This window comes from Eptesicus fuscus, chromosome 5 (genome assembly GCF_027574615.1).
Source record: "Eptesicus fuscus isolate TK198812 chromosome 5, DD_ASM_mEF_20220401, whole genome shotgun sequence".
Lineage (NCBI taxonomy): Eukaryota > Metazoa > Chordata > Mammalia > Chiroptera > Vespertilionidae > Eptesicus > Eptesicus fuscus.
In genome coordinates, this window is record NC_072477.1 from 105,579,151 (window position 1) to 105,603,854 (window position 24,704).

Genomic DNA, 24,704 nt, shown 5'->3' on the forward strand with positions numbered 1-24,704 from the left:
TACATGGGAAGTGACATACAGCAGGAACTCTATAAATGCTTATGGCAAGAGCAGGTGTTCCCAATCCCTGGATAGGCCTAAGCCAAAGCAAAAGAGGTATTCTGCCTGGGAGACCCCAAAGCCATGATGCTCATGGGCCTCAGGATCTCCAAGACCTTGATATCAGGATATCCCTGTGGGTCTAAAGCCTACTTCATCCAGTTGATGTTTTTGGCAACTGTCCCGGCAGGAGTTTCTGCAAGTCCCTGGGCATGAGCAAGCCCTCCCACAGCCCTCCCCAAACCTGATCCCATGGAGACCCCTCCAGAGGCCCCATCCCTCACCTTGAGATAATAATGACCATAATGAGAACAGTCACCCACGTGTGTGCACAGCACTTTACAGGTTACAAAATGTTTCACATACAGTTCATCGATTCCTCACAACAGCCCTGTGAGGTAGGCAGGACAGGGAGTACCTCTTCCATCTGTACAGATGTAGAGACTGAGGCCCAGAGAGGGTCAGTCACCTGTTCGTGGCCACAGGGCAAGTAAGTGGCACAGCTGGGACCAGAGTTAGGCCTCGTCCCCACCTCCAGCCCCTGGCTCTCTCGGCTGACTATGCTGTCCTCCAGGAGGACCCCAGCCCTTGTCCACAGCATCAGCCACGCCTGGCCCTGGAGAACAGAGCTCAGACAGCCCTGCTCCTGTCTGGCAGCCCTGTCCCCACCACCTGCTCCCAGCAAACAGCCAGCTGGGAAGTAGGCTCACGCCCTCCACTCTGCCTGCTCCTTCAGGCTTGACCTGGCAGGGTGGGCATATGGGGCTGGAACCTCCTTTCCTGTTTTCCTGAGTGATCCCTCCCCACAGGGGAAGAGAAGAAAAAGGAGGAAGAGGAGGAGAAGAAAAACAAGAAACTGAGTTGAAAGAGGGCCCTGAAGCAATCAGGATGTCAAAAGTTTGCATTCCGACTAGCTATAGGAAATAGTTTTTTTCTTTTTATTATTTCAAGTTTTCATAAAAATCCATAATTATTGAAACCCAAGTTACAGAGGAAGTTTGTAACTTTTTAAATTGAATTATTGACTGCTGCATGTTCATCAGCTTCTGACTTCAGTCTGTCCATATGTGCTGTGGGCTCCCCAGGCCCCGACTTCTGAGGTCCTGGTAGAAAGAAGGGAGGTGATGAGGGCCAGTGGGGCAGTCGAACACAGGAGAGGGGGCAGGGATGGGTGGCACAGGACCAGGGAGGGAGCCCCGACCCATGCTCATATCATCTTCATGTTGAATTTTCGGGGTGCATCGGTGGAGCTGATGCCCGCATCTGACTTGCGTGGCACGTACTCAATCTCGATGTTGTGTTTTGTGTTGCCCTTGCCCCGGCTCCAGAGGAACAGAAGCACCAGGCAGAAAAGTACAACGCCCAGGAAGGAGATGAAGCCCATGGTGGTGGCAATAATGAGGGTCTTGATGTCGAAGGGAAAAGGCACGGTGGCTCGGGTGCTGTTGGCCTCTCCCTCACCCGGCTGGTTGGAGATGAAGGCGAAGGTCTTGTTGGGCTGATGGGGCCAATCAGGTGAGTAGCTGCGTACATGCAGGTGGGCGGGCATGGAGTCGTTGCCGCCCGCGTTGGCTGCAATGCACTGGTACGTGCCATTGTCCTGTACCTGGGCATAGCGCACCTCCAGTGTGCCATCGGGGAAGACCGTGAGCCGCCCATTGCTCTTGGCAGAGACCAGGTGCTTGCGGGGCGATAGCCAGAGGATGGCGGGAGGCGGGTCACCATCGGCCCGGCATACAAACTGCACCGTGTGGCCCTCATCCACAAATACCTGTTGGGCCTTGCGGTCCCGGATGCGGGCACGGCGGCAAGTGAAGTAGTTGGGCAGGAGCACATCAGGGAAGTCCTTGAACTCCTTGCCCTGGACAAACTCGGGCGTGGCACACATGGGCTGCTGCCGGTTGAAGTTGAGCCGCCAGCGGCGCCGGAATACCCACAGAAGCCGGCAGTCGCAGGCCAGCGGGTTGGAGTCCAGGATGAGCGTCTCTAGGTTGCCCACCGAGTGGAAGGCGGACTCCTCCAGGGTGGTCAGCTGGTTGCCAGAGACGTTGAGCACACGCAGGTAGTTGAGGCCACGAAAGGCATAGGGCTCCACCATAGCCAGCTGCCCACCCACCAGCTGGATCTCCTGCAGCCGTAGCAGCTCATGTAACATGGAGCCCTCAATGGTGCTGATGGGGTTGTAGGAGAGGTTGAGGAAGCGGAGATAGACCAGGTGGCGCACAGCCAGGTAGGGCACAGCAGTCAGATTGCAGTGCGTGATGGACAGGGATGTCAGATTGAGTCCATAGAGGCAGTTGGGTGTCATGGTGTCCAGATATGGCCAGTGGGAGATCTCCAAGACCTTGAGCCGGTACAACCTCTTGAAGGAATAGTCCCGGATGGCATTGATGTTGAGGTGCCGGAGCCTCAGGACGATGAGACCGTGTAGGTGGGACAGTGCCTCAGTGGGGATGGAGGTCAGGTTGCATTTCTCCAGTGTCAGCTGCTCCAGGCTGTTGAGGCCACTGAAGGCTCGATGGGATATGTAGACAAGGTCGTTGTCACCAACCTCCAGTGACTTGAGGTTGTACAGGTCCTGGAACATGTAGTCCAGCAGGATGACGATCTTGTTCTCGCTGATGTCCAGCTTGGTCAGGTTACTGAGGCCAGTGAAGACACCCAGGGGGATGAGCTTCAGACGATTGCTGCGGAGCCCCAGCGTTCGGAGGCTGAAGAGGTTGTTGAAGGCGCCAGGCTCCACAGTGCTCACAATGTTCTCATTGAGCTCCAGTGCCTCCAGATGTGGGAAGCTGGCAAACTCATCCTGGTTGAGCGTTTTGATGCGGTTCTTGCCCAGGTCCAGCAGGCGGGTCTCGGTGGGGATGCCCTCGGGCACGGCCACAAAGCGCTTGCGGTGGCAGAGCACCGCTCGATCCTGGGCAGAGCACTCGCAGCGGGGTGGGCAGCCTGTGGCTGAGCCTGACAGGACGGAGCCCAGCACTAGCAGGAGGATGGGCTGCCAGCAGGCCAGGAGGGGGCTGGGCATGCTCTTCTCACCCCCTGACAGCATCCTTTTGCTTACCTACAGCCAGGAACAAACACAGTACAGAAGGAGCAGTTAAAGGATAACATTTGGCTGTACCCCACCCTCAGCCCTCCGTGTGCCCCCTGCCCTGTTGAAATGTCCCTGACCGGTGTTGCTCAGTGGTTAGAGTGCCAGCCTGTGCGGGTTCAATTCCTGGTCAAGGGCATATACCTGGGTTGCAGGTTCGATCCTCAGTCCTGGTGGGAGGGCCTGTGGGAGGCAACCAATCAATGTGTCTCTCACCTGGATGTTTCTCTCTCTTTCCCCCTCCCTTCCTTCCACTCTCTAAAAATCAATGGAAAGAATATCCTCAGGTGAAGATTAACAACAACAAAAAACAATTTTTAAAAAAAGAAATAGAAAAAGAAAATCCCTGACACAGTCAGAGGCAAGGGGCTGAGTGGCATATGACACCTGCCTGGGACCCCAGATGCTGGGTGGGGGAGGGGGGTTCCTGCCACCCTGTGCTGCTTCCTCCTTGCCTCTTACCTTGCCCAGAGCCCTCCTGAAGGACCTTTCCAGCATCTCTGGGATCAAGGGGATTCATGGAAAGGAGAAGGCCACCTCAGAGGACCCTGGTATTGGCCCCCCAGGCTATATCCACCTCCTTTACATTTTTGAGGTAGTGTGACTCCAGGCGTGCACTGTGCAGCCCCCATCCCCTGCATCCCAAGCCACTGCTGCCACTGGTGCTCATCCGAATAAAGCCAGATCTGCTGAGTTGGCCTTAGGACCAAAGGGGCTCAAGGCTGAGGCCTCTGGGGACAGTCTGCAGAGAAGCATATCTGGTCCCCAGCCTGTGAGCAAGGGCTTCTGTGGCTGCTAGGGACCCATCTCACAACCTGGAGCCTGAGCTGCCCCAGGTGTAGACACCATGGCCCCCTTCTCATAGGACTGCAGCTGAGTCCACAGCCTGAATCCTGTGCAATCAGGAAACCCAGTGGCACCTGTCAGTGTTCATGAATCTGCTCCCCAGTGGGGTTTCTAGATCAGTGGAGGGCACTCCCACCCAGAAAGTCAGGACCCAGGCCAATGCCTCCCATAGTGTCTCTCCAACCCCCCTTCCTCTGGGTCCCCACGGTGACCCATCTGAGCTCAGGAGTGCAGGACACAGGGAATGAGTTTTCATGGCTTTGGCTCCTGCAGTTCCGTCCTCCTGGAATGCCACCCCCCTGCCTGTTTGAAACCTCATCTTCTGGGCCTAATTTCATGTCCACTGCTCTGAGAAGCTGTTTCTGATCCCAAGAAGGGAGTATACTCCCTTCCAAAGACCCCTACAGCCTCCACCGCTCTGTCTCTTAGGATTCCCATCACCTTCATCCTAGTGCCAAGTTTTGTGCTACTGCTAGTCTGAGGGAGGCAGTCAGACCCTGGAGGGGCCGGTCTACACTGCAGCTCTGAGGACATGAGGCTTGTCATAGCTGGGCCCTAGGGGACTTAGGTGATGGTGACAAGGGTGACAGTGCCAGGGCCCAGCCTGAGCACCGGCTGCAGGTGGAGTGAGCAAGGGGGTATGTAAGGCTAGCCCTCCATTACTGCCTCCCAGCCTGTGCTCAGAGGCTCTTGCACACACTTGTACCCAAATGGTCTCCCCATCTCCACCTCCCCTCCTCTGTTCTACCACATGAAAAACTGGCCCAGCAAGGCAAGAGGGGACTGGGAGGGCTAGTCTGGGCTTCTCCAAACTCCAGGGGGTGGACAAGATGGCCTCTGGGAGCCAAGCTGCAGCCCTCCCACCCCAGCCTGGCACCTTGGAGCTCTGCTGCCTGTCCATACCCCCTCTCCCCCACATCATGGCCCTGAGGGGAACTCACTACAGAAAAGGGAAGCCCAGGCTGGGAGGGCCCACCTCTCTGCCCCAGCTCAGGCCCTCTCCACCTCTTCCAGCTTCTCCCCACATCTGTGCACAGCTTCCACTTTTAAGGCCACAGTTCTTTTCATCCACACTTCAACCCTTAAGGCAACTAGGGCTTGTGATGGGGGCAGGGGAGCTTATAGCTGCCCAAGGATACCCAGCCTGTACAGGGGGAAGGATTTCAGATCGGAGCCCTGGTCTGTCAAACTCCAATAGAGCCACACACTTTCCAATGCTCCAGGGATCTCCAGGACTGACAGGTGCTTCCTGGTTGTAGATGGACTAAATGACTGATTAACCAGAAAGGGCCCTGGTTGTCACTGACATGTTATGGAATTGCAAGATTTTGCTATCCCCAAGGGCTCTGTCCACCCCCTTCCCCTCAGCTCCTCTCATTCTCTCTCTAGATTCTTCTGTGGTTTGTCCTTCCTCACCTCACCTCCACCTGGCCATTTTCCACAGTCACACATGCTCCAATGACCCACTAGAAAAGGAAATATCCTGACAGGTGATCAATAATTGGGCTGACAGCTGAGGCCAGCGCTGGTGTGAGGCTGTGACCTGGAGAGGTAAAAAGAACTTCTAGCACTAGGGGCTGGGTTGGTGGGCGGAGTGGAGGGGGCTGAGGAATAAGGGGGATTAGCAAGGGCACAGGCCACCTGAGATGTTGGTAAGCCCCTCACACAGGCAAGAATCTGGTATTTGAAGACTCTACCACCTTGCCTCAACTTATCCATCTACCTCCTTTCCCACCACTCTGCCCAATGAAGCCTGGTATTTCAGCCTTGTTCTCACATCCCTGCCTTTAAGCCATCTTTGTTTGGAGAACTCTCCCAGCCTCCTGCCCCAGCAGGCTTTGTGACCTTCCACCCCATCTCATCTCTTGCCTACAACACTGAAGCACCTTACATTTATTAGTAGTGGTATTATGTAACTGAAGTATAGCACACATCATTCTAAAAATTATTTGAGCCAATTGACAGAAAAGCTATGCAATGAGATGATAAAAAGGTAAAACTAAAGAAGGCAAGCCAGTCAGGAAAGAATGTCACAAAATCCTGAATAATAATTAAAGGTGAGAGCTTCCCGGTGACATGAGCAAAGAGGGACCTATGCTCCAAAGCCTCAGCACTTGGCCTTTCACCTATTCCATATGTTTAATTCTGGGTCAAACAGTCATGGGTGTATCTCACCTGCTAGAGGTCGAGGTGTCTAAGGATCAGCGGTGTGGTGCAGCCACCTCAGACCGACGAGCGGCACATACAGACCCCAGCGAATGTTCTTGGAATGGAGGTGTGTGTACCTGAGTTTTATAAGGGTTGAAGTTCCTCTGATGGGGCTGACTCTGGAGTAGGCAGCTGAGCAATGAGAAACCTGGGGAATTCAAATATGCTGATAGAAAGCTGGTCAACATTGCCCTGTGAGGCTGCCACCCTCAGGCCTGGCAGTTAGACACACAGAGCAATGGTCCATGCTCCACAGGACCAGGAAAGCTCCAGAAGGACACATTCTCTGAATTGCCTCACCCCTTATCTTTTGCATGTGGCTATCATGAAAAGTGGGGAAACTGAGGCCTGGAGAGGCTAAGGTGCTTGCCTAAGCTGACACAGCAGGAGCATAGCATGCCCATAAGGTCCCTGTCATCTAAGGATGCTGGCAGGGTCATGTCTGAGGGGCCACCAAAACTGGCACCATTAATCCTGCAGGTTACTCCTGCAATTCCCAAGGCGAAGTGTTTTCTCACTTTAATCAGTGTTTTATTTTGGATCCTTGCCCCCTGAAGGGCTTCCCACAAGAGCAAGAGTTTAAAAATTGAACCAATAAATACAAAGAAAATAAATATTGAAGGCATACAGATAGGCAGGCAGAGGAGTCATGCTGGGACACAATGCTCAGACCTCACAGCAGCCTGAGTCCTTCAGGGCTGCCTGTCACCCCCAACAAACCTGTGCTGCCACCATCACACCCTCACCCATATCCTAGGGCAGCTATGGCCCAGCTCAGCTGCTCCCCATGCCAACCACTTCCCTGTGTGACCAGGGGCATGGCCTGTCCTCTCTGGCCTATTCCCCCACTGTGCGGTGAGAGGCTGGATCCCAGGGTCCCTGAGAAAGCCCACAATAGAAATTGTACTTTCTCCAGCTGGAAAGTCAATATCCTAAGTACGGTTGGGGGATTAAAACAAGTGGGGGCTCAGGCCTCCAATTACAGTTCCACTGGGGCTAGAAGGATCTGTTTGAGAGCACTCACATTGTGGCTGTTTCCTCTGGGGTTCAGGGTGGCAAAGGGCAACTGGTAGAGACAGAAGGGGCATGGGACCACCTGTGGGTGTACTTGGAGAATCACTGAGGAAGGTCAAGGGTGATTTTACCTCATTTGGCAGCCCACACAAGCCCATCATACACCTGCTCTTATAAAACACCTTGGACTAACATTTGTAGAGCACATGCTACAGGCCAGGTTTGGGGCTTTATACACAGTCTCAGAAACCCTCACACCAGCATTCAAAAGAAGTATTTCTTACCCACTCTACAGATGAGAATAACTGAGGCTACCAAAAGGGAATTCATTTGCCTTAGGTCTAGGCCACAAAGTTAGGAAGGCAGCACAGCTCTGCTCTTCCTGACCCAAGTGCTGCCTGGTGTGAAGTGGAGATTGTTTCAGACACATAGGCCAAACTGGATGGGGCAAAGCATGTTAGGACAGCATGAGGGTAAGGCTCCCAGGGCTAAAGGAGGGCACTAGTCCTTAGGTAGCTGCAAGTAAGCACCCTGACTCCCCAGCTATCCAAAAATGGTATGTTGAACACACTGAATTTTTTTAGTGTTTTTCCACCATACCATTTTCCCGTGCCTGTGGTATTATCTATGCTAGAATCTCATCTAATTTGGGGTCGGCAGCATCACAGGTTGAAGATTTAGTTATTTTAGGTTTCCAGTATAAATATTTCATGGTGTTCCCACTCAGCGTTACTTGGGGACCACAGAGATCCCCAGCACACACAGGCATGAGATCACTGGCAGGGAGGCGCCGCTGCCATCACTGGAACTTTGGGGATGCCAGGGCCTCTCAGTTCTCGGCCTGGAAAATGAGGCAGGTATGCAGGATCTCATCTTGACCCACCACCCTAAGTTCCTATGACTGGGTCCACAGCAGGAAGGAGTAAAGATTGATGAAGAGGAATGGCAGACCCTGGAAGGGGGGCTGAAAGCTCCTAAAAGGGCCCTGCCCAGCTCTGCCACCAAGAAATTACCAGGAGAGCAGGAGAGGGGGAAGGTGACGGAAACAGAAAGACACACAGTGGGCAAACAGGTGAGAAAGGGAGAGGAAGAGAGAGGCAGAGAAAGCAGAGGAGAGAGATGGGTAGCTGGGGCAGGGCAGGAGTGGGGGAAAGACAGAGTGAGAGCTTGCCCTGCAGACTCTACTACTATTTTCTGAGCTCCTGCTCATGTTGCCTACCCAAAGTCCTAGTCTGTTAACACATCCTGACCTGTCTTCACTACCACCCCACAAAGCAGGGTTTATTACTCAGAAGGGTGAAAGGACTCATGATGGGTCACCAAAGAATGGAGTCAGAGTCCTAGTGACTTGCCTGTCCCCAAGTCCCTGCCTGTCTGAAGTCCCTTTGCCTTCAGCTCCAGAGCACAAAGCAGCTGAATCCATTTCATGATATGATAAAGCATGTTAGTAGAAAGTATACCCACTCACAGGCAGCCGTGGCCATGGTGCTGGGAGTGGGGTGGAGGTAGGGTGGGGTGAGGCCAGTCTCAAAAGACCTCAATGGGCCTTTCTCCCACTGTAGTGGTCACGCCCATGCCTGGAGACCGACCGCCCACCTGGCCTTCAGGATCCAGCTCAGGGTCTCTTCCCCCATGCAGCTCTTCTCAAGTCCCCAGGAAGACGTTGCCTGCACCTCCCCTCTGCAGAGCATTGCTGGTGAATTTACCTCTCCCCCTTCCTCCTTTAGTTGGAGCTTCAGCAGCTCCCCCCATTCTACATTCCCCAGGGCAGGGTTGGGGCTGACACAGCTCAGCACTCCTAGGCCATCTTCACAGTCCATCAAACAACTGCTGAGACACTTCCAGAGCAGCTCTGACCCCAGGTGAGGCTCTTTACAGAGGCTTCATGGAGGAAGTGTCACGTGAGCTCACACTGAACTACAAACACATTTCCACAGGCCAAGTAAGGGGTAGCAAGAGAGCATTTGACAGAGCGAACAGTGAGAAAAAAGGTATGTGGCATGTACTGACTGGACTGGGCCATGTGAGAACAGTTAGGGATTCCTACTCGATCCCTTCCACCCCAAATCCTGAGGGGGCCAGGACCCTCACTCCATTCTGGCTTTCTACAGCTAACCCCTGCTGAGGTGTGAATGGCTTATAATGGTCAAGGTGTGAGCTGCTAGTTGGGGGAGCTCAGTCCTGGGGAGGGGAACTGTACACAGGGGACCCTGAGGGGAGGTGTCAGCACCCAGGCTGGGCTCCAGGAGAAAGGCAGCTGGTTGGCAGCCTCAGTTGTCTCCTGGTCTGCCTGCCTTTGCCAGCCCTCTCTCTCCCTTCTCTTATTCCTCCAGCTGCCCCACAAGGAGAGAACCATCAATCTGAAAGAGAATTGAGATCATGTCCTTTGTCATGTATAATTCTTTATTTATTTTCTTCTTGCTCTAGATTCTGGCAGAGTTGCAGCCCCCTCACCCCCACCTCCCCCTGTGTGTGTGAGTGTGGCCAGTGTGTGTGTGCCTGCCCCACCCTCCCAGGCCCAGAGTCACCAGCCCCATCTCTTAAGTGCACTTGGAAAGTCAATCCTCTCCCAAAGGTGCTCATATGGCCTCTTAGCTGGGGCTGGACTGGAGGGTGCTGACTGGGCCATCAGACCCCTCTGGCTGCTGCAGCTGCTTCTCTTTGGCCCTGGGCATCACCTGGTCCCCTGCAGTTGAGGAAGGAATGCCCCTGCCTGCCCCATCCCACCAGAGCACAGTCCATCTCAGGAGGTACCAGCCTGCTGGCCAAACCATGGCCCCAGGCCATTTGAGAGATAAATTATGAATTTTAATTGTCAAAGTATCTTCATATTTAAAGGCTTTTTTATATAGGCTCTGCCCTCCAGGAATGGTCGGCTTCATGGGGAGAAGCAGGAATGGGGCAAAGTCTAGAGGAGGTCACCAGGATTACAAGTCCCAAGCCTTGCGCCAGCCAGTGCATCCCTGCCCTGCTGTGTAATCTTGAATAAGTCCTGGATCTCTCTGGACCCTGCCTGCCCCTTCTCAGGGTGGTTCTCAGGTGAGAAAACAGTCAGGAAGCTGGGAGCTGGTAGGGGGAAGATAGGAGGGGCCATTGGTTCTGGGAAGTTTCCTTGCTGTCTGTGGAACCCACCTGATTGAATGGCACCCCTACTTGGATTGGAGCTGTCCCAGAATTGAGAAGAGGTAGGCAAGCACCCATGTGGTGACCATAGGGGCTCAAGGAAAACCCAAGTCCTGCACCCCCTTATTTCCTTTCTTATCTCCCTCCAGGTCTGAAATACCAACCCAGGCTCTAACGGGGCAGGAAAGTGCCCCTGAAGGCCTGCAGCCCCATCCCCTGCCCAGGTCAGTGACCGCTTGGGAGGTGCCTGGCAGAAATGCCTGCCTCATCTCCAATCATCCAGACATCCCCTCACACCTTCCTGGGGCCTTCTGGGGCCCTCTCCAAGCTAGCCCAGCCTTCAGGGTTCCTTCACCTGGAAACAGCTCAGGTTTTGGAGTCCTGGAACTGCCAAGTCCACCTGGAAGGGCCACAGGCCTTGAACTTGGGAGAGAGGGGAGGTCATAGCCTCAGAGACCCAGCACAAAGTAGGGGGAGCTCAGGGGAGGGAGTGGCTGAGGGTAGTGGTGGAATTAGTGTGAGATTTGAAGGCCATATAGTAAAGATGATGTTTGGAAAGCCCTGGTATGCCAGACATCATTCTAAGTACTTTACATATAAAAATTCACTTAATCCCAGCACAACCCATCGAGGTAGGTCCTGTTATTACCCCCACTTTGCAGATGGAAAAAAACAGAAGCACAAAGTAGTTCTGTAACTTGCTTAAAGTCACATAGATAGCATGATATGAACTCAAACATGAACATGTTAATCCTATTAGATTGGTATATCATTGCCCTTTTACAGATTAGAAAACTGAGGCACAGAGGTAATACAACTTGCCCCAAATCACAGTGATAATTGGCAGAGCTGGGATTAGGCCCGAGGCAGTTAGGCCCAAGGTTGTCCAGATTCAGGTTCAAGGGCCTGCTGAGCTGCATGATCATTAGCAAGTAGCCTTATATTTTGGGCCATAAAATCTTCATTCAGAAGAGGGAGTGGCAGACTTCACACTGCCCTCACAGGCTGGGGGCAGAGAGTTCACGGAGAGGGGAGGGAAGAGGCATTTATATCGAACATATATACTCAGTGCTTTGTACAGTGACCCCACCAACCCTCACCACATACCCTGTGAGGAAGGTACCCTTAACCTCATTTTACGGATAAGAAAACTGAGGCTCTGAGCATTAGCTCATCTTCCCAAGGTCATTGGGCTTTTCTGACTCAGAGGCATGATAACTCACACACAGGGGAGGAAATGAAGACCATCATCAGGCAGATGAGGAAACAGAGGACCACATGCACCAGGGATGTGTCCAATGTCCCACAGCATCTCAGGGCTGGGCCTTGGAAAAGCCTCCACCTTCTGACTACAGCCGCCTTCTTTCCCCAGTGTCATGCCAGGGTAACATGGCGGGGCTTGCTCAGGAACAGGTAAACAGTTGAGTTATTTCTGCCTCAGAAAGGGGAAAAGATTTTAAAAACAACCCCCCAATACATCACAAACCAAGATCCAGTGAGTTATTTATAACACAGACAGGCTAACTTTAAAGAAAAACTCTTGCCCTTCTTCTGGCCCTGACTGTTCAGAGCCCTCTCTGATCAACTGGATCTTGGCCAACCCCTTGCCTAAGCCCATTTTTCCAACCTGGTATACTGAGCTCAGTACACTTATAGGTGCTGTGTTCTGCTCAGATACAATCACAATGCCATCACCCAGCTACCTGTTTCTGAGAGGCCCAGATTGGGGGGAGGGCACTGGCACATCTGCAGATCGCTAAGGAATGCCCCAAGAGGACGCAAAGAGTCCAGTGCAGGCCAAAAGGGCAGAGCCGAGACCCATGAGCAGAGGCACAGAGGAGGCCCATTAAGCTTGGTGTGAGGAATCAAGTGGCAGATCAGATGGCTCAAGATGTCTTGGTAAATAGTGAGTGAGCAGCCTGTCATGAGAGGTCCAAGGATCAGAGACATTGAAGAAAGACTGTTCTGCTGGGATCCATACTGCACCAGCCCTTCTTAGCTCTGAGATACCCTCATCTTGCATCAAAGTAAAGGGATTTGAGATGGCCAGCCCCTCAAGTGTACCTGCAGCCCTGTGCTGGGCCAGGCAGGGGAAGGCTGCTGGCCAGGCCCACTCTTTCCTGGAGTTGCCAGCAGGTTCTCTGCAGAGGGAAGCAGAGGAGATGGCAGAGAGATTAACTCCCTGAAATGGGAAAAAATAAACACACACACACTAATAACATGTAATAAGTGGTTGGAGATGAAGAACAATGCCCTGTTAATGTTACCCTGGTGGCAATCACTTTGGGTTTCACATGAAATAGGCATAATTATTCTACCAGCCCCCTCACTCCTCTCTAACTAGATTCAGGGGCCCCTGTCCAGGCAGGGAAAGGCACCAGGCTGGCAGAGGGAGCCACTCCAAATTACCAGGCTGGCAAGCGTCCCTGGGTCCGGGTGAGACCATGTGTCCCTGGATCCGGGTGAGGCCTCGTGCACCTAGGCCCGGGTGAGGCCACGTGCCCCTGGGGCTGGGAGAGGCCAAGCGTCCCTGGGTCCGGGTGAGACCATGTGTCCCTGGATCCGGGTGAGGCCTCGTGCACTTAGGCCCGGGTGAGGCCACATGCCCCTGGGGCTGGGAGAGGCCAAGCGTCCCTGGGTCCGGGTGAGACCATGTGTCCCTGGATCTGGGTGAGGCCTCGTGCACCTAGGCCCGGGTGAGGCCACGTGCCCCTGGGTCTGGGAGAGGCCAAGCGTCCCTGGGTCCGGGTGAGAACATGTGTCCCTAGATCCGGGTGAGGCCTCATGCACCTAGGCCCGGGTGAGGCCACGTGCCCCTGGGTCTGGGGGAGGCCAAGCGCACCTGGGTCCGGGTGAGACCATGTGTCCCTGGATCCGGGTGAGGCCTCGTGCACCTAGGTCCAGGTGAGGCCACGTGCCCCTGGGTCTGAGAGAGGCCACGCACCCCTGGGTCCGGGCGAGACCATGTGTCCCTGGATCCGGGTGAGGCCTCGTGCACCTAGGCCCGGGTGAGGCCACGTGCCCCTGGGTCTGGGAGAGGCCAAGCGTCCCTGGGTCCGGGTGAGACCATGTGTCCCTGGATCCGGGTGAGGCCTCGTGCACCTAGGCCCGGGTGAGGCCACGTGCCCCTGGGTCTGGGAGAGCCAAAGCGTCCCTGGGTACGGGTGAGACCATGTGTCCCTAGATCCGGGTGAGGCCACGTGCCCCTTAGTCCGGGTGAAGCCGTGCCCCTGGGTCCGGCCGAGACCAAACCAGAGGGAGTCGGACCTCCGTTACCACCATTTGTCCACCATCCAGAGCTGAGGGGTCAGTGCTGACATGTACACATAAGGAACTGGTGGACATTGAAATTGGGTCTCAAAAGAACTGTTGGTCCAGAAAGAAACTCACTACAGACTGATCCATCTGCCTGTCAGCATAACTATTATTGCTCGTCTCACATTCAGTTCTCATAAGTATATATCTAGTGACATATGATCTCGCTCATCTAGGGGAAATGATGAACAACATAGACTGAGGAACAAGAACAGAACCAGAAGCAAGGAGGCATCGATCGGACTATCGGGCCTCAGAGGGAGGATAGGGGAGGGTGGGGGGAGGGGGAGAGTTCAACCAAAGGACTTGTGTGCATGCATATGAGCCTATCCAACGGTTAAGTTCAACAGGGGGTTGGGGCATGCGTGGGGGGGGGGGGGGGATGGGAATGGGGGAATGAGGACAAATATGTGACACCTTAATCAATAAAGAAATTAAAAAAAAAAAAAATTACCAGGCTGGCAGAGGGAGCCACTCCAAATTACCTTGCCAGTACTGGGCTTCTCAGCCCCTGTGAGTAGGCAGAGGGCTTGAGGGCCTCATGGAGGGCCTTGAAAATGCCCAGGAGGCAGCTTGCTCAACCATCCCTCAGTCACTCAATGGTAAGAACAATCAGGGAGGACTCCCCAAGGAGGTGGGAATGAAGGAGGAAGAAATATACGTTCGTTCTATTCTGTTCGTTTCCCAAGTCACCAAACTCTTAGTGCGTACTCACCAATGTGAAGCCGTCCATTGTGCCAGGGTGTAGAGACCAGGTTTTCAGGGTCCTGGGCATTATTGAAATAATGAAGCGCAGGCTCCCTCTATCTCCCAAGCTAGGACCACCCCTGCCCATCCTGGGGTGAACACAGAATTACTGAGGTTCCTTTGACTCTAAATGCACAGGGATCAGGCTCTCTTTGCCCTTTTTCCATTCCCTCTTCATCAGGGAGTCCTCCCTGACTGTTGTTGCCCATCTTTCAAAGCAGGGGTTGTACAGACAGCACCCCTACAACTGGGGAAACTGAGGTGCAGAGGGGATGATCACTTAGTGAGCATGTGATACACACGGGCTGCTGCCCATCTCAACCCCATACACCAGAAACCTTGAGTTCCAGAAATGCAAATCAAGACCATAATGTTGACCGTTTTATAGTAACGATGGAGACACCTGAGCATCAGAGTGCTGGGGAGGGTGCAGAGCAACAGGACATCACCTCCTGCTGGGGACACATAAGGGATTCAACCACTTGGGCATGTTTTCGAGTAAAGGTAACTGCAAACATGCCTCTAGCCCATAATTCCATCCCAGCTCGGTGCTTCAGGAGACAGGACAAGTGGGCTCACAGCAGCGCTGTTTGTAAGAGCAAAAAGGAAAACAACCTACTAACGGAAGAACAGAAAATACACTGTGTTGTGTCCAAATGACAGACCACTGTGCATCAGTGGGAATGAATGAACAACATCTACTATTATTTGCAACAATAGAGATGAAGCTTACAAATAGAATGTTGGATTAAAAAAGCAAATTCCAGAGGACTGTGTATGGTTTCATGTTCTTTTTACAAAGTTCAAAAATAACTAAAACTGAACAATTTCTATGTATCAAAATATATGATTTTAAAAGGCATGGAAATGCTAAATAGATAATTTAGGGTAGTAGTTGCCTAGAGAAAGTGGCCAATAGATAAGGTGAGAAGAAGCACATGGGAGGACATACCTCGTTATTAAATGCCAGCATTCAGGTTGGAGAGTAGGGTCACAGTGTTCATTGTATTGTTATTATTAATACTAAATACATTGGTTAGTTAATTAGCAGGCCACACCCAAAACAGTGAACAAGAGCCCCCGAGCAGGGGCCAGGAGGAAGGCATTCTAGCCTGAGCCCCATGCTTGTTAGCAGGGACTTGAAGCCAGGCATCCCACCTCTGTGGCTTTGTCTTCTAGCTAAACAATCAAATCTCTGTACCACTTGCAATGGTAAGACTAAGAGCACCTCACTGATAGAAACTATGAGTGGCCAGCATTTCTTGAGAGCTTACTGTGTACCAGGTATTGCTCTAAATGCCTCACATACTTAATCCTCATGATGACCCTAGAGGTAAGCACTGCTGTTATCCTCACTTTATCGATAAGGAAACTGAAGCCCAGAGAGATGAAGTAACTTGCCCAAAACCACAGAGCCAGGCAGTACGGAGCTGAGATTTAAACTTGGGCATCTGGCTTCAGGGTCCAACCTCAACAACTTCACTATAAAGTGACCTGGAAGGAAGTGAACACACATGAGGAAGAGACTGTTGTCAGCACAACTCTACCAGGCCCATAGCACCCGAGGATATTCATCCACTCATTTATTCAACACAGAAACAAAGGTCGGCATCAAGAATGGTTTGAATGCATTTGGAAATGAACTTGCCCTCACACATGTTCTCCAAAGAACTGTCCCCGATTCTGCTTTCTGTGTGTCTCTTCAACATCTGCTACTACCTCAGGACCCCCTCAGTCTCTCTTCCTGGAGACCCCTGACCGTCTCAGCCCCCAGGAACAAGTCCCATCCTTCTCTGAGTGTCTGTTTGAGAATACCCTGCCTTGGTTCTCCTCAACCTCAACCCCTGCCTGGGGCATCCTTGATGTTACCCAGGTAGTCCTTGCCACCAGCCAACAGCTGCTCCCTTGGGCCTCCCAGTGTCTTGGGGGCCAGACAGAGGAGCTCAGGGAATGGGCACAGGATTGCCCAGGATGCTCAAGGCTATCCATGGGAAGCCATGGGAAGGCCTAGCCTGGAGCCAAGCAGGCAGCTCAGCCAGGATGTGTAGAATAAATGCATGAATGAATAGGCTGGTGTGATACTATGTACAATCCAACGTGATTCTACTAGTATGCTGTGGGTGCCTGGAGGAGGATCAGTGACTTAGAGCAGTCAGGGAGGCCTCCTAGAGGAGCGGCCAGCAGAAAGGAAGGAGAGGAGAGGGCCGCTGGATCAAGCCAGGTGATGGGGGGATATGTAGAGGGACTTACTGGTGGTAACAGAGCAGAGAGCCATCAGGAAGGGGGGTACCCTGGGCTGGAAGGCCATTATCCTTCCATACATGTGTCACATGCAGGGCAGACAGACCAAGAGACCCTGGCCAGGAAACTAGCTCTGACTCTGAAATCACCACCTCCTCCTGCCTCCCCTTCCAGGCCCTTCCCTAGCCCCACATGATCCACTTCCTCACCCTCCATCTGACACTGCCTCATGCCTCCATGGGGCCCCTGCACAAATCACTTTACGGCTTCACTTCTCAATAGCTCTGACTGTCATCTTCCAGCTATTTGCTCGGGCAGGTGCCTGGAGTACAGCACCGTTGCTGGTACCAGGTATTCTGTCTGACTTTATGGTGAACACCCATATGTGTGTGTCCCTCTAGAGTACTGGGTTTTAGAAAACAATATCTAATATAGGAAAAATGAATATTCAGAAGCAGGGGATGGAGCAGCTGAGCATGGATCAAAAGGGACTATTACAGGGGGTACAGTGGTCTCTCCAACCTCCCTCCAGCCACATAGGGGCCCTCAGCCCACAAGCCGTGCATGATACGTGGGCCCCTTGGATTCAAGACCCACTCTAACTCCAGGCTCTGGGAGCACTGCAGCCTTGACCAAGCCCACCTCACACTTAAATAGGCAGCGGGTGGGGAAATGGGCCACGATAACAAGAATACAACAGAGGCTGCCCAGGCCTTTGCTAAGCCCCACTCCTGGAGGGGCAGCTGGGCACTGCCTGAGATCCCCATCTGAATTCCAAGGAGTTTTTGGCCTATCCCTTCTGTCACCTCATTTTCTTTCTCCTGCCTCAGGCCATGGGGAGAAAGGAGGAAGTCCAAGCAAGCTGTCCCAGCAGACCAGGTGCTGGCACCTTCCCAGAGGTGTGAGGTCTCTTTTGAGAGCCACCTGGCCCACACAAGAACAAAGAGTCTGGGACAGCTAACCCTTTCTTCCCTCACCAGCACTCCTCACTGGGTGAGGGGAAGCCCCAGGCTCATTGCTCCCTGGGCAAGGAAGGCGCTGGTGCTGGAGCTGTTAGCATAATGACCAGTAGGGCTGTGCCCAGAGCCCAGGGCCAGGCTGCACGCCCTCCGGCAATCCCAGCCAAGCAGAGGAGAACTGAGGGAGGGCTGGACTGGCAGGGAAGGGGTTGTCCCCCACTTCAGGGCCTCCTAGCCTCCCACCCCACCAGGGCAGAGCTGTTCCCACCCTCTAACATATCCCTTCTTCCCCACCCCCACCCCAGGAGCTCTGAGAACAAAGAGGAAATGCTGCAGACTGGATGGGGCTGGGCTGGGGGGCCCAGAGCAAGAACTGGGAGGGACTGCCCATTGGGCCTGGCGCCTCCACTCCTCACAGTGGGAGCCACCTGGAGGGACACATCACCTAGGGTCCCTTAGCCACCTGAGGGGGCGGGGAGCAACAGAGTTGGAGGCTCCCTTCTTATCGCCTTCTTCTCAGCTGGTTTCCACCTCCCACCCACCCGGCCTCAGAATGAAAAGTGGGGCAGGAGGAGGTGAGAAGCTAGGGCTGAAGACCGACAAAGGGAGGCCCCTACTGGGTTCCTGGATTCTCCACGGACCCAACTCCCTCCCTCCCTCCCTCCACTTCCCCTACCTGCCATTTCCCCTTTTCTCCTCACCCCGGGGGTTGCTTCCTGTAAGGGAAGGGCGCTGCCCCCCAGGATGAAGCTTGTGGAGAAAACTGGTCCCTGACCTGCGTCCACCCGTGCTGGCGCGGGTGCATGGGGGCATCTGTGGTCTAAGGAGAAAGGCAGCCACCCAGCCCTCTGAGCAGGGATGTACCCTTCAGGGTGAACAGTGCTCAAAATGAGAGGGGTGGGGCCCAGCAGGACTGGGACTCAGGTGGGGGCTCCTCCACAGCTCCCTGGTCCCAGCTAGCCAACCAGGAATTTGTTGAGGTGGAGGAAAGGGGAAGGAAGAATCTTCATTTCTTAGGCTTGAAGAGGGTCAGATCTGTGACGCCCCAAAGGGGGGTCTGGGTAGCACTGTGGTGCCCCGCAGTTCCAGGGGGCCCACGGCGGCCGCCAAGGGCGCTTGGCAAGGGGCTGCCCCAGCTCACCTGCATCTCTGGCCCGCCGTCTGTCTGCTCGGCTCGGTCACCAATTGCATGTCTCTCAGGCCAAGCCACAGCCCCTGCCCAGCTCTCTCCTCAGCCTCCTCCTCCGCCGCCCAGCAGGTCTGTCCCGCGCCTTCTCGGAGCTGGCCCTCCGACTGTCCTTCCGACCCGACCCGGCAGGAGCCCAGCCGGAGCCGGAGACAGGGCTGGGCCCCGGGGCGGGGAGGCAGGAGGCCGCGGAGCCGGCAGACAGAGGGGCGGGCGCGCTCAGGACGAGCTCCACGGGCTCCACGAACCTGGTTCCGCGTCCAGAGCCGGCCTGGCGCCGCCGCTGCCGCTGCCGCTGGGGCCGGGATGGAGGCCGGGAGCGCTCCGCAGCGGGGCCGGGGCCGGGGCTGAGGCCCGCGGGCAGCGGCCACGCATGCTGCCCGGAGCCCCGCGTTAGGAGAGGCACCGAAGCGGCGCGGGTGGGGACTCCGCACGCTCCCGGCCTGGACCCGCCGCCGCCTGCCAGCTGCCGCACCCGCTCCAGCGCAGGCTCCGCCCGGGCCCGGGGTCCGCTCTCCGCCGCGGCGCGGGGAGGGCCCGCGAGGAGCTGGCTTGGGAGGGCGGGGGGCCGAGGGAGGGAGGCAGCGTGTGAGCAGCGGGAGCCAGGCGGGGGAGAAGGCTCGGCCGCACCGCCGAGGAAGGGGGAGGCGAGGTGGGGGCGGGGGGTCTCCTTTAGGGCTCGTCTCCTTTTCGCGAAGGGGGTGGGAGCGAGCAGCGCCCCAACACTGCTCTGCACCCGTAGAACGGCGAAGCTGGCCAGGGGCGCGCCCGCCTCTCGAGGGAGCCGGCGCCCGGGTGTCCAGCCTTGCACATGGCGCGCCCCTCCGAGTCCGGGCTCAGGGCCAATCACTGGCCAACCTGACACTCCCTCCGGTGTGCGCGCACCCTCTTGTGTGGCCGTGTGCGTGTGCATGTGAACCTGAGTGCCATGTAGAGTCACTGCACAGTGCCCTGTGAATGGACACGAATGTCAAGGGGTAAAGCTCCCACCCGGTCAGGGTGGCTGGGAGGATGGGCCAGAATTTCTGTCCTGCGCCTTCCCCCCTCTTCTCGGAACGTCTGCGAATCGCTGAAAGGCCCACAGGCTGGTGTCCCAGACCTAGGGGGTCAGGCACGCTGGCTTAGTGGCTTTACCCCAAACCAGATCTTGCTCCTCCCTCCCCCCTTTGCAGCCCGTTCCCGCCCAGCCTGGTTTCCTGTCCGGCAGAGGGCAGCAGGCCACTGTGTAAGACTCTGGCCACAGCTACTGCACCCAGCGACTAGGAGAGGGCAGCACAGAGCTCCCGTCTGGGTTCAGGGGGGCCCTCTTCTCTACCCTTGCAAAGGTCCAGGAGGTCCTGGGCTGGGGCCACACACTCAGATGGGACCAAGGAATGGGACCTCCCCTCAGACATCCAGATCCTCCTTGACCAGCAGATAACAGAGAATGGCTGGCAGGGGTGTCCTGTCAATAAAGCATGCTTAGTGGGCTAAGACCCCTGGGACCTCACCTCCTTCCACTGCACATTCCCTTCCACCTCCTTGAAGCCAGCACTTTAACACTAAGCTAGTTTGACAGGATAACTACTAATGCTGATATCCCCCACTTCTCCACAGTTGGGAGTGCACTCCTTTATCACACTAGTGCTCCTGCTACCTGGGGCCCACAGGAGTAGGGGTTCTGACAGGCAGAGAAGAAGCTGAGGCTGGGTGGAGGAGACTGGCCCAAGGCATCTCAGGCTTAAGACAGACCCCAAGATCCTGTTCCCAGTGCCTCCACCCACCCCCTCCCATGGAGCATGCCTGACATTCCTTGCTGATAGCCTGGTTGGCACAGTGAGGCCACCAGTCTGCCCCCATCTCCAGCACAATCTTGCTTCTCCACTGCTCAGCCTCATACACGCAGCCCAACGTGTTGCACAGACCTTTTGTTCCAGCTAAACAGATTCTGCGTACCTCTCAGCCTCACTGCCAGTCTTGCCTGGAGAACGATCTCCTGTCTTCTGTGTCTGTGTCCATCCTCATCCTAGGTTTGGCTGGCGCCCCGCTCCTTGCAGAAGCCGATGCTGTGCTGCTGTGCCCTCTGCATTCACCCTCCAACAATCCTGGGAGGAGACGCTGTACCCCTGTGACAGAGTCACGGAATCCCAAACTCAGGGAGATTACTGACTTGCCTGTGGTCACATAGCTGGTAACACGCCTGGAAAGGGAATTTAAATCGACTTCCGGGCTGAGAAAACCAGTAGGCGGCAGGCTTGGCTGAAGGACTTACATGTGGGAGGGGAAGAGAAACGGCACAGGAGTCCTCCTCCCTTCAAGAGCCCAGAGAAGGCGGCTCCCTGATCCCTCAACTCTGCTGCCTGAACCCCAACACAGGCTCCTGGCTCCCCCGCCCGGGCTATTTGTGAGTTACCGGTGTGCTCCTGACTCCCACGCCGCCTCCTCCCACCAGCCCAGCAAGAATAGACACGCTCATGCTCCAGCTTGAAGGCCCCACTGGGCGTGAGCGAGAGCAGACCTGCAGGGGGGAGGTGAGGCGGGGGCGGGGGCTATTCCTGGTGTGGCATCTGACTCTGGAACAGCGCAGCCTTGGCCAGTCTCCACCCCAGACTCACCTGCTCCCTGCCTCAGTAATCTCGACAGAGAAGTGGCAGCGTGCCCAGTGTCCCCCAGATGCTGCCTGAGGATGTTGGCATCCCGGGGTAGGGTTCTCTGGGGCCCAAAATGACCCTTTTAGGGGTGACAGCAGAGATGTGTCTGGGAGGAATTGCCCTGCAGCCTTAGTTCTACATTGCAAACAGTATCCAAGCCATTTCCCTTCCCTGTTTCTCCAAAAGAAATGACCTGTACCAGCATCCCCAGTCTTATTTCACCAATGGAAATAATGGGAAGGGGGAGGCTTTAGGGGGAAGAACTTGGAGAAAAGGCCTTTTTGAGGATCCAGCCTGGGCTTGGTGAGAGTGCAGGTTCCTGGACTTGTCATCAGAGACCCCCTAAAAGGGAGGCCTGTTACTGGGCCCTCCCTCGCCCAGTCAGAGCCTCTACATGAGCTGCAGAACAGTCTGGAGAGCGGGCCCCCAACCTCTCAGGGGTCCCAGGGCCATGGGGACACATGGGAGTGGCCCAGTCGGGGTCTTCACTGACACAACCAGGAAAATACTCAGGAGCTACTATTCAGGTTCACCCACACCTCCCAGCCTTTGTCCTCGCTGGCCCACCTGTACGGCATGCCCTCTCCCTGTCTCCACCTGTGCTTCAGGCCAAAACTAAGACTGTTCTCTTCTATTCCGATCTTCTCTCCCCGGACTGAAATGGCCTCAGAGACAAGGCTCCAGCCTCCTCCCTCTCTGTCCTCAGACTAGGAGCTGCCAATGGTAGGCCCAAAACAACATGTTATCTGGATGGGCACAGAGCAGATCCTGGGCTTTGGGAGTGAAAATTCAGCAACTCCCAGTCAATCAAGAGCTGATAGCTATGAGAAAGAGCCAGGCTGCTGCAATCTGAGTCCATACAGCAGAGCAGGGAAGCTGGAATGGGTTTACCAGGGAATTCTGGAGAAGGGGACCGGGCCCTCTAACATTTATTCCTCCCCTATGGTAAGCCAGGCTCTGAACTATACCTTATGTACTTCTCATTTCAAGACTGGTACTTCTATCCCCATTGTACAGATGAAACAAACTGAGGCTTCCAGGGGACTGTTGAGCTGCTCAAGTTCACTCTGTGTGCAAGACGGCCAGCTGGGTTTTGCCTCTGATGTCAGAGCCTAAGCCCTCTTCTCCCCGACTCTGGGGGAGCTGAGGATGCAAGGTGAGGCTGGGTCCCCCAAGAGCACAGGAAGGAATGGGTGGCACACAGGCCTGCCCGCATGCCTGCTCTGTGCTGGTCCTGCCTCTTGCATCCCAGCAGCTTGTGGGTTTTTATACTAATGATTATTTCTGAAGGCACTTGAAATTAATGACAGCTCTAAAATGGCTGGGGCAGTGGAGTCACTGCTGAGACCTCTAATTAGCAAGAAAAACAAAGACCAGGAGTCCAGGAGGTGGGTGGGGGCAGGGCAAACAGCACGGGGGATGGAACAAGAATGAGAGAGTGGGTTGGAGCCAGCATCCAGCTAGAAGTGCCCATGTCCCACTTTATGCTGTACATTTGATTCTGAGCTCTCTTATTGACTTGCTGTGTGACCCATCCCCGGGGAAAGTTTCCCCAGCTATGCAGTGAGGTGTTGGCTTGCGGGGTCTCTAAGCACAGGTCTCTGTGGCCCTGTCTAGACACTGGGGAGAGTGGGATGAGGCCTCCCATGGGGGCTCCTTGAAGGACCCTGAATGGCATCTGTGGCTTCAGCCCCCTAGGTACGCAGGGTCATTCCTGGACTCCTGGTCTTTGTTTTTCTTGCTAAGAAGAGGTCTCAGCAGACTCCAATGCCCCAGCCATTTTAGAGGGGTGCCCAAGGGCACAAAGGACAGCAGAGAGCAGGAGATTGAGGTGCTTCGAGCAGTCTCTTGGAAGCCATAGCATAAGTCCTGAGCTCACCCACGGCTCCTGCAGCCCTCCATGTTAGAGTCACCGAGGCCAGTGGTATAGTGAAGTCCCGGAGACCCAGGCTGGAGTCAAGTGGATCAGGATATGGCAGAAAATCCTTAGATCAGAGCCCCATGCTGGTGCAGCTATGGAGAGGGGCAAGGAATGGGGGACACCTGCGGGGGTGGCAGGAAAACGCCCTCTAGGAGGTGGATCTGGAGCTTTGCTATTCGTGCTGCCTGTTTGCACACAGCACAAGTACCCCCTCACATGAGCCATGGGGATAGCTGAGCCTAGGCTCTTGGGAGAAGTTGTGCTGCCAAGCCTGGAGCCCAGATTCCCAAAGATCCAGGGAGTGGCCAGGGTTAGGGCTTTCCTGCTGCCTCTTACCCCCGCCCCAAGAGGCAGAGGGGACTCAGGAACACCAGGATTCCACCGTGCGTGTTACAGAGGATCCGGCCAAGGCATCTAAATGGGACAGGTCTTACTAAAGGTCACTCCTCCAGGGACACCCCAATTCCTTATTCTCCACCCCAATTCCTTATCCTGTATGGAGCACAGGAGGGGCACTGGGGCTCAGCTAAAGGGGACATCTTTGCACAGTGGCTGGTTCAACTGGATGTGGCAATAGACTGGTTGCCACGAAGGGACATCTATATGGGTGCGGGCTGAGGCCAAGGCTCCAAGGACAGGCTGTGGAAAGCCCCCCTTAATTCCTTGGAGCATCCACTTTCCTGGCAGTTCCCACCACTGGCATGTCTTGACATTGACAGCTTTCTCAGTCCCTAGACCTACATTCTTGCATTCTTTCCCTTCCTCCCCTTCAAAATCAGGGCTCTATGTGGCCCCCTTTTTCCAGAAGCCTGTTCTAAGCACCACAGTCTCCTTTGTGTCCTTGGGCACCTCTCCGAGTCTTGGTTTCCTCCTCTGTAAGATGGGAATATCAGTAAAACCCATTTCACAGGGTTAGTGTTAGGGTCTCATTACTTAATATATATCCAGTACTTGATGCTGGGCCTGGCACACAGTAGGTTCTTGATAAATGCAGGTATTTTCATGGTTATGATACTTACTGTTATGCTTGCTGTCTGCCCCTGAGCCTGTAGGCCCCCCTCGTCAAGGCCCTGGCAGCATTTCCACTAGGAGAGGCCTCGGCCGGGTTCTTCATCCTTTGAGGATCAGGAACGCCCAGAAGGCTGGGACTGATCTTGTGTTGCCTCCAGTTTCCACAGACAGCCCAGAGTCCTGATTCCAGAGGGTCTGATGTGTACAAATTAAAGTCGACTGAAATCCATCAGTCAGCACAGACCAATGGGTTTCTCTGTGGAAGGGGCCAGGAGTACTCTTAAATCCTCAACTCACACTTCCCCTCATCTCAGGGTCTTGGTCACCCACACCTCCACTGGAAATACCCCAGTCTCAGCAACATCCACTT

At 54.8% G+C, this 24,704-nt stretch overlaps 1 protein-coding gene across 3 annotated transcripts in view; it reads right to left on the minus strand.

The window, feature by feature from the left end:
• Nucleotides 1-372: 372 nt before the first annotated feature.
• LINGO1 (leucine rich repeat and Ig domain containing 1) overlaps nt 373-24,704 on the minus strand; it is a 74,352-nt gene continuing 50,020 nt past the window's right edge. Inside the window, exons 1-2 of one of the 3 annotated variants that reach the window (XM_028133460.2) lie at nt 20,708-20,738; nt 373-3,103 (exon numbers count right to left, since the gene is read on the minus strand). In XM_028133460.2, coding sequence (XP_027989261.1) covers nt 1,247-3,091 — 1,845 coding nt within the window. In that variant the 5' untranslated portion in view covers nt 3,092-3,103; nt 20,708-20,738 and the 3' untranslated portion in view covers nt 373-1,246. Of the gene's footprint in view, nt 3,104-18,727; nt 18,892-20,707; nt 20,739-24,704 lie in introns of those variants that run through there. The other 2 variants (XM_008157044.3, XM_028133457.2) reach the window with 2 other exon arrangements.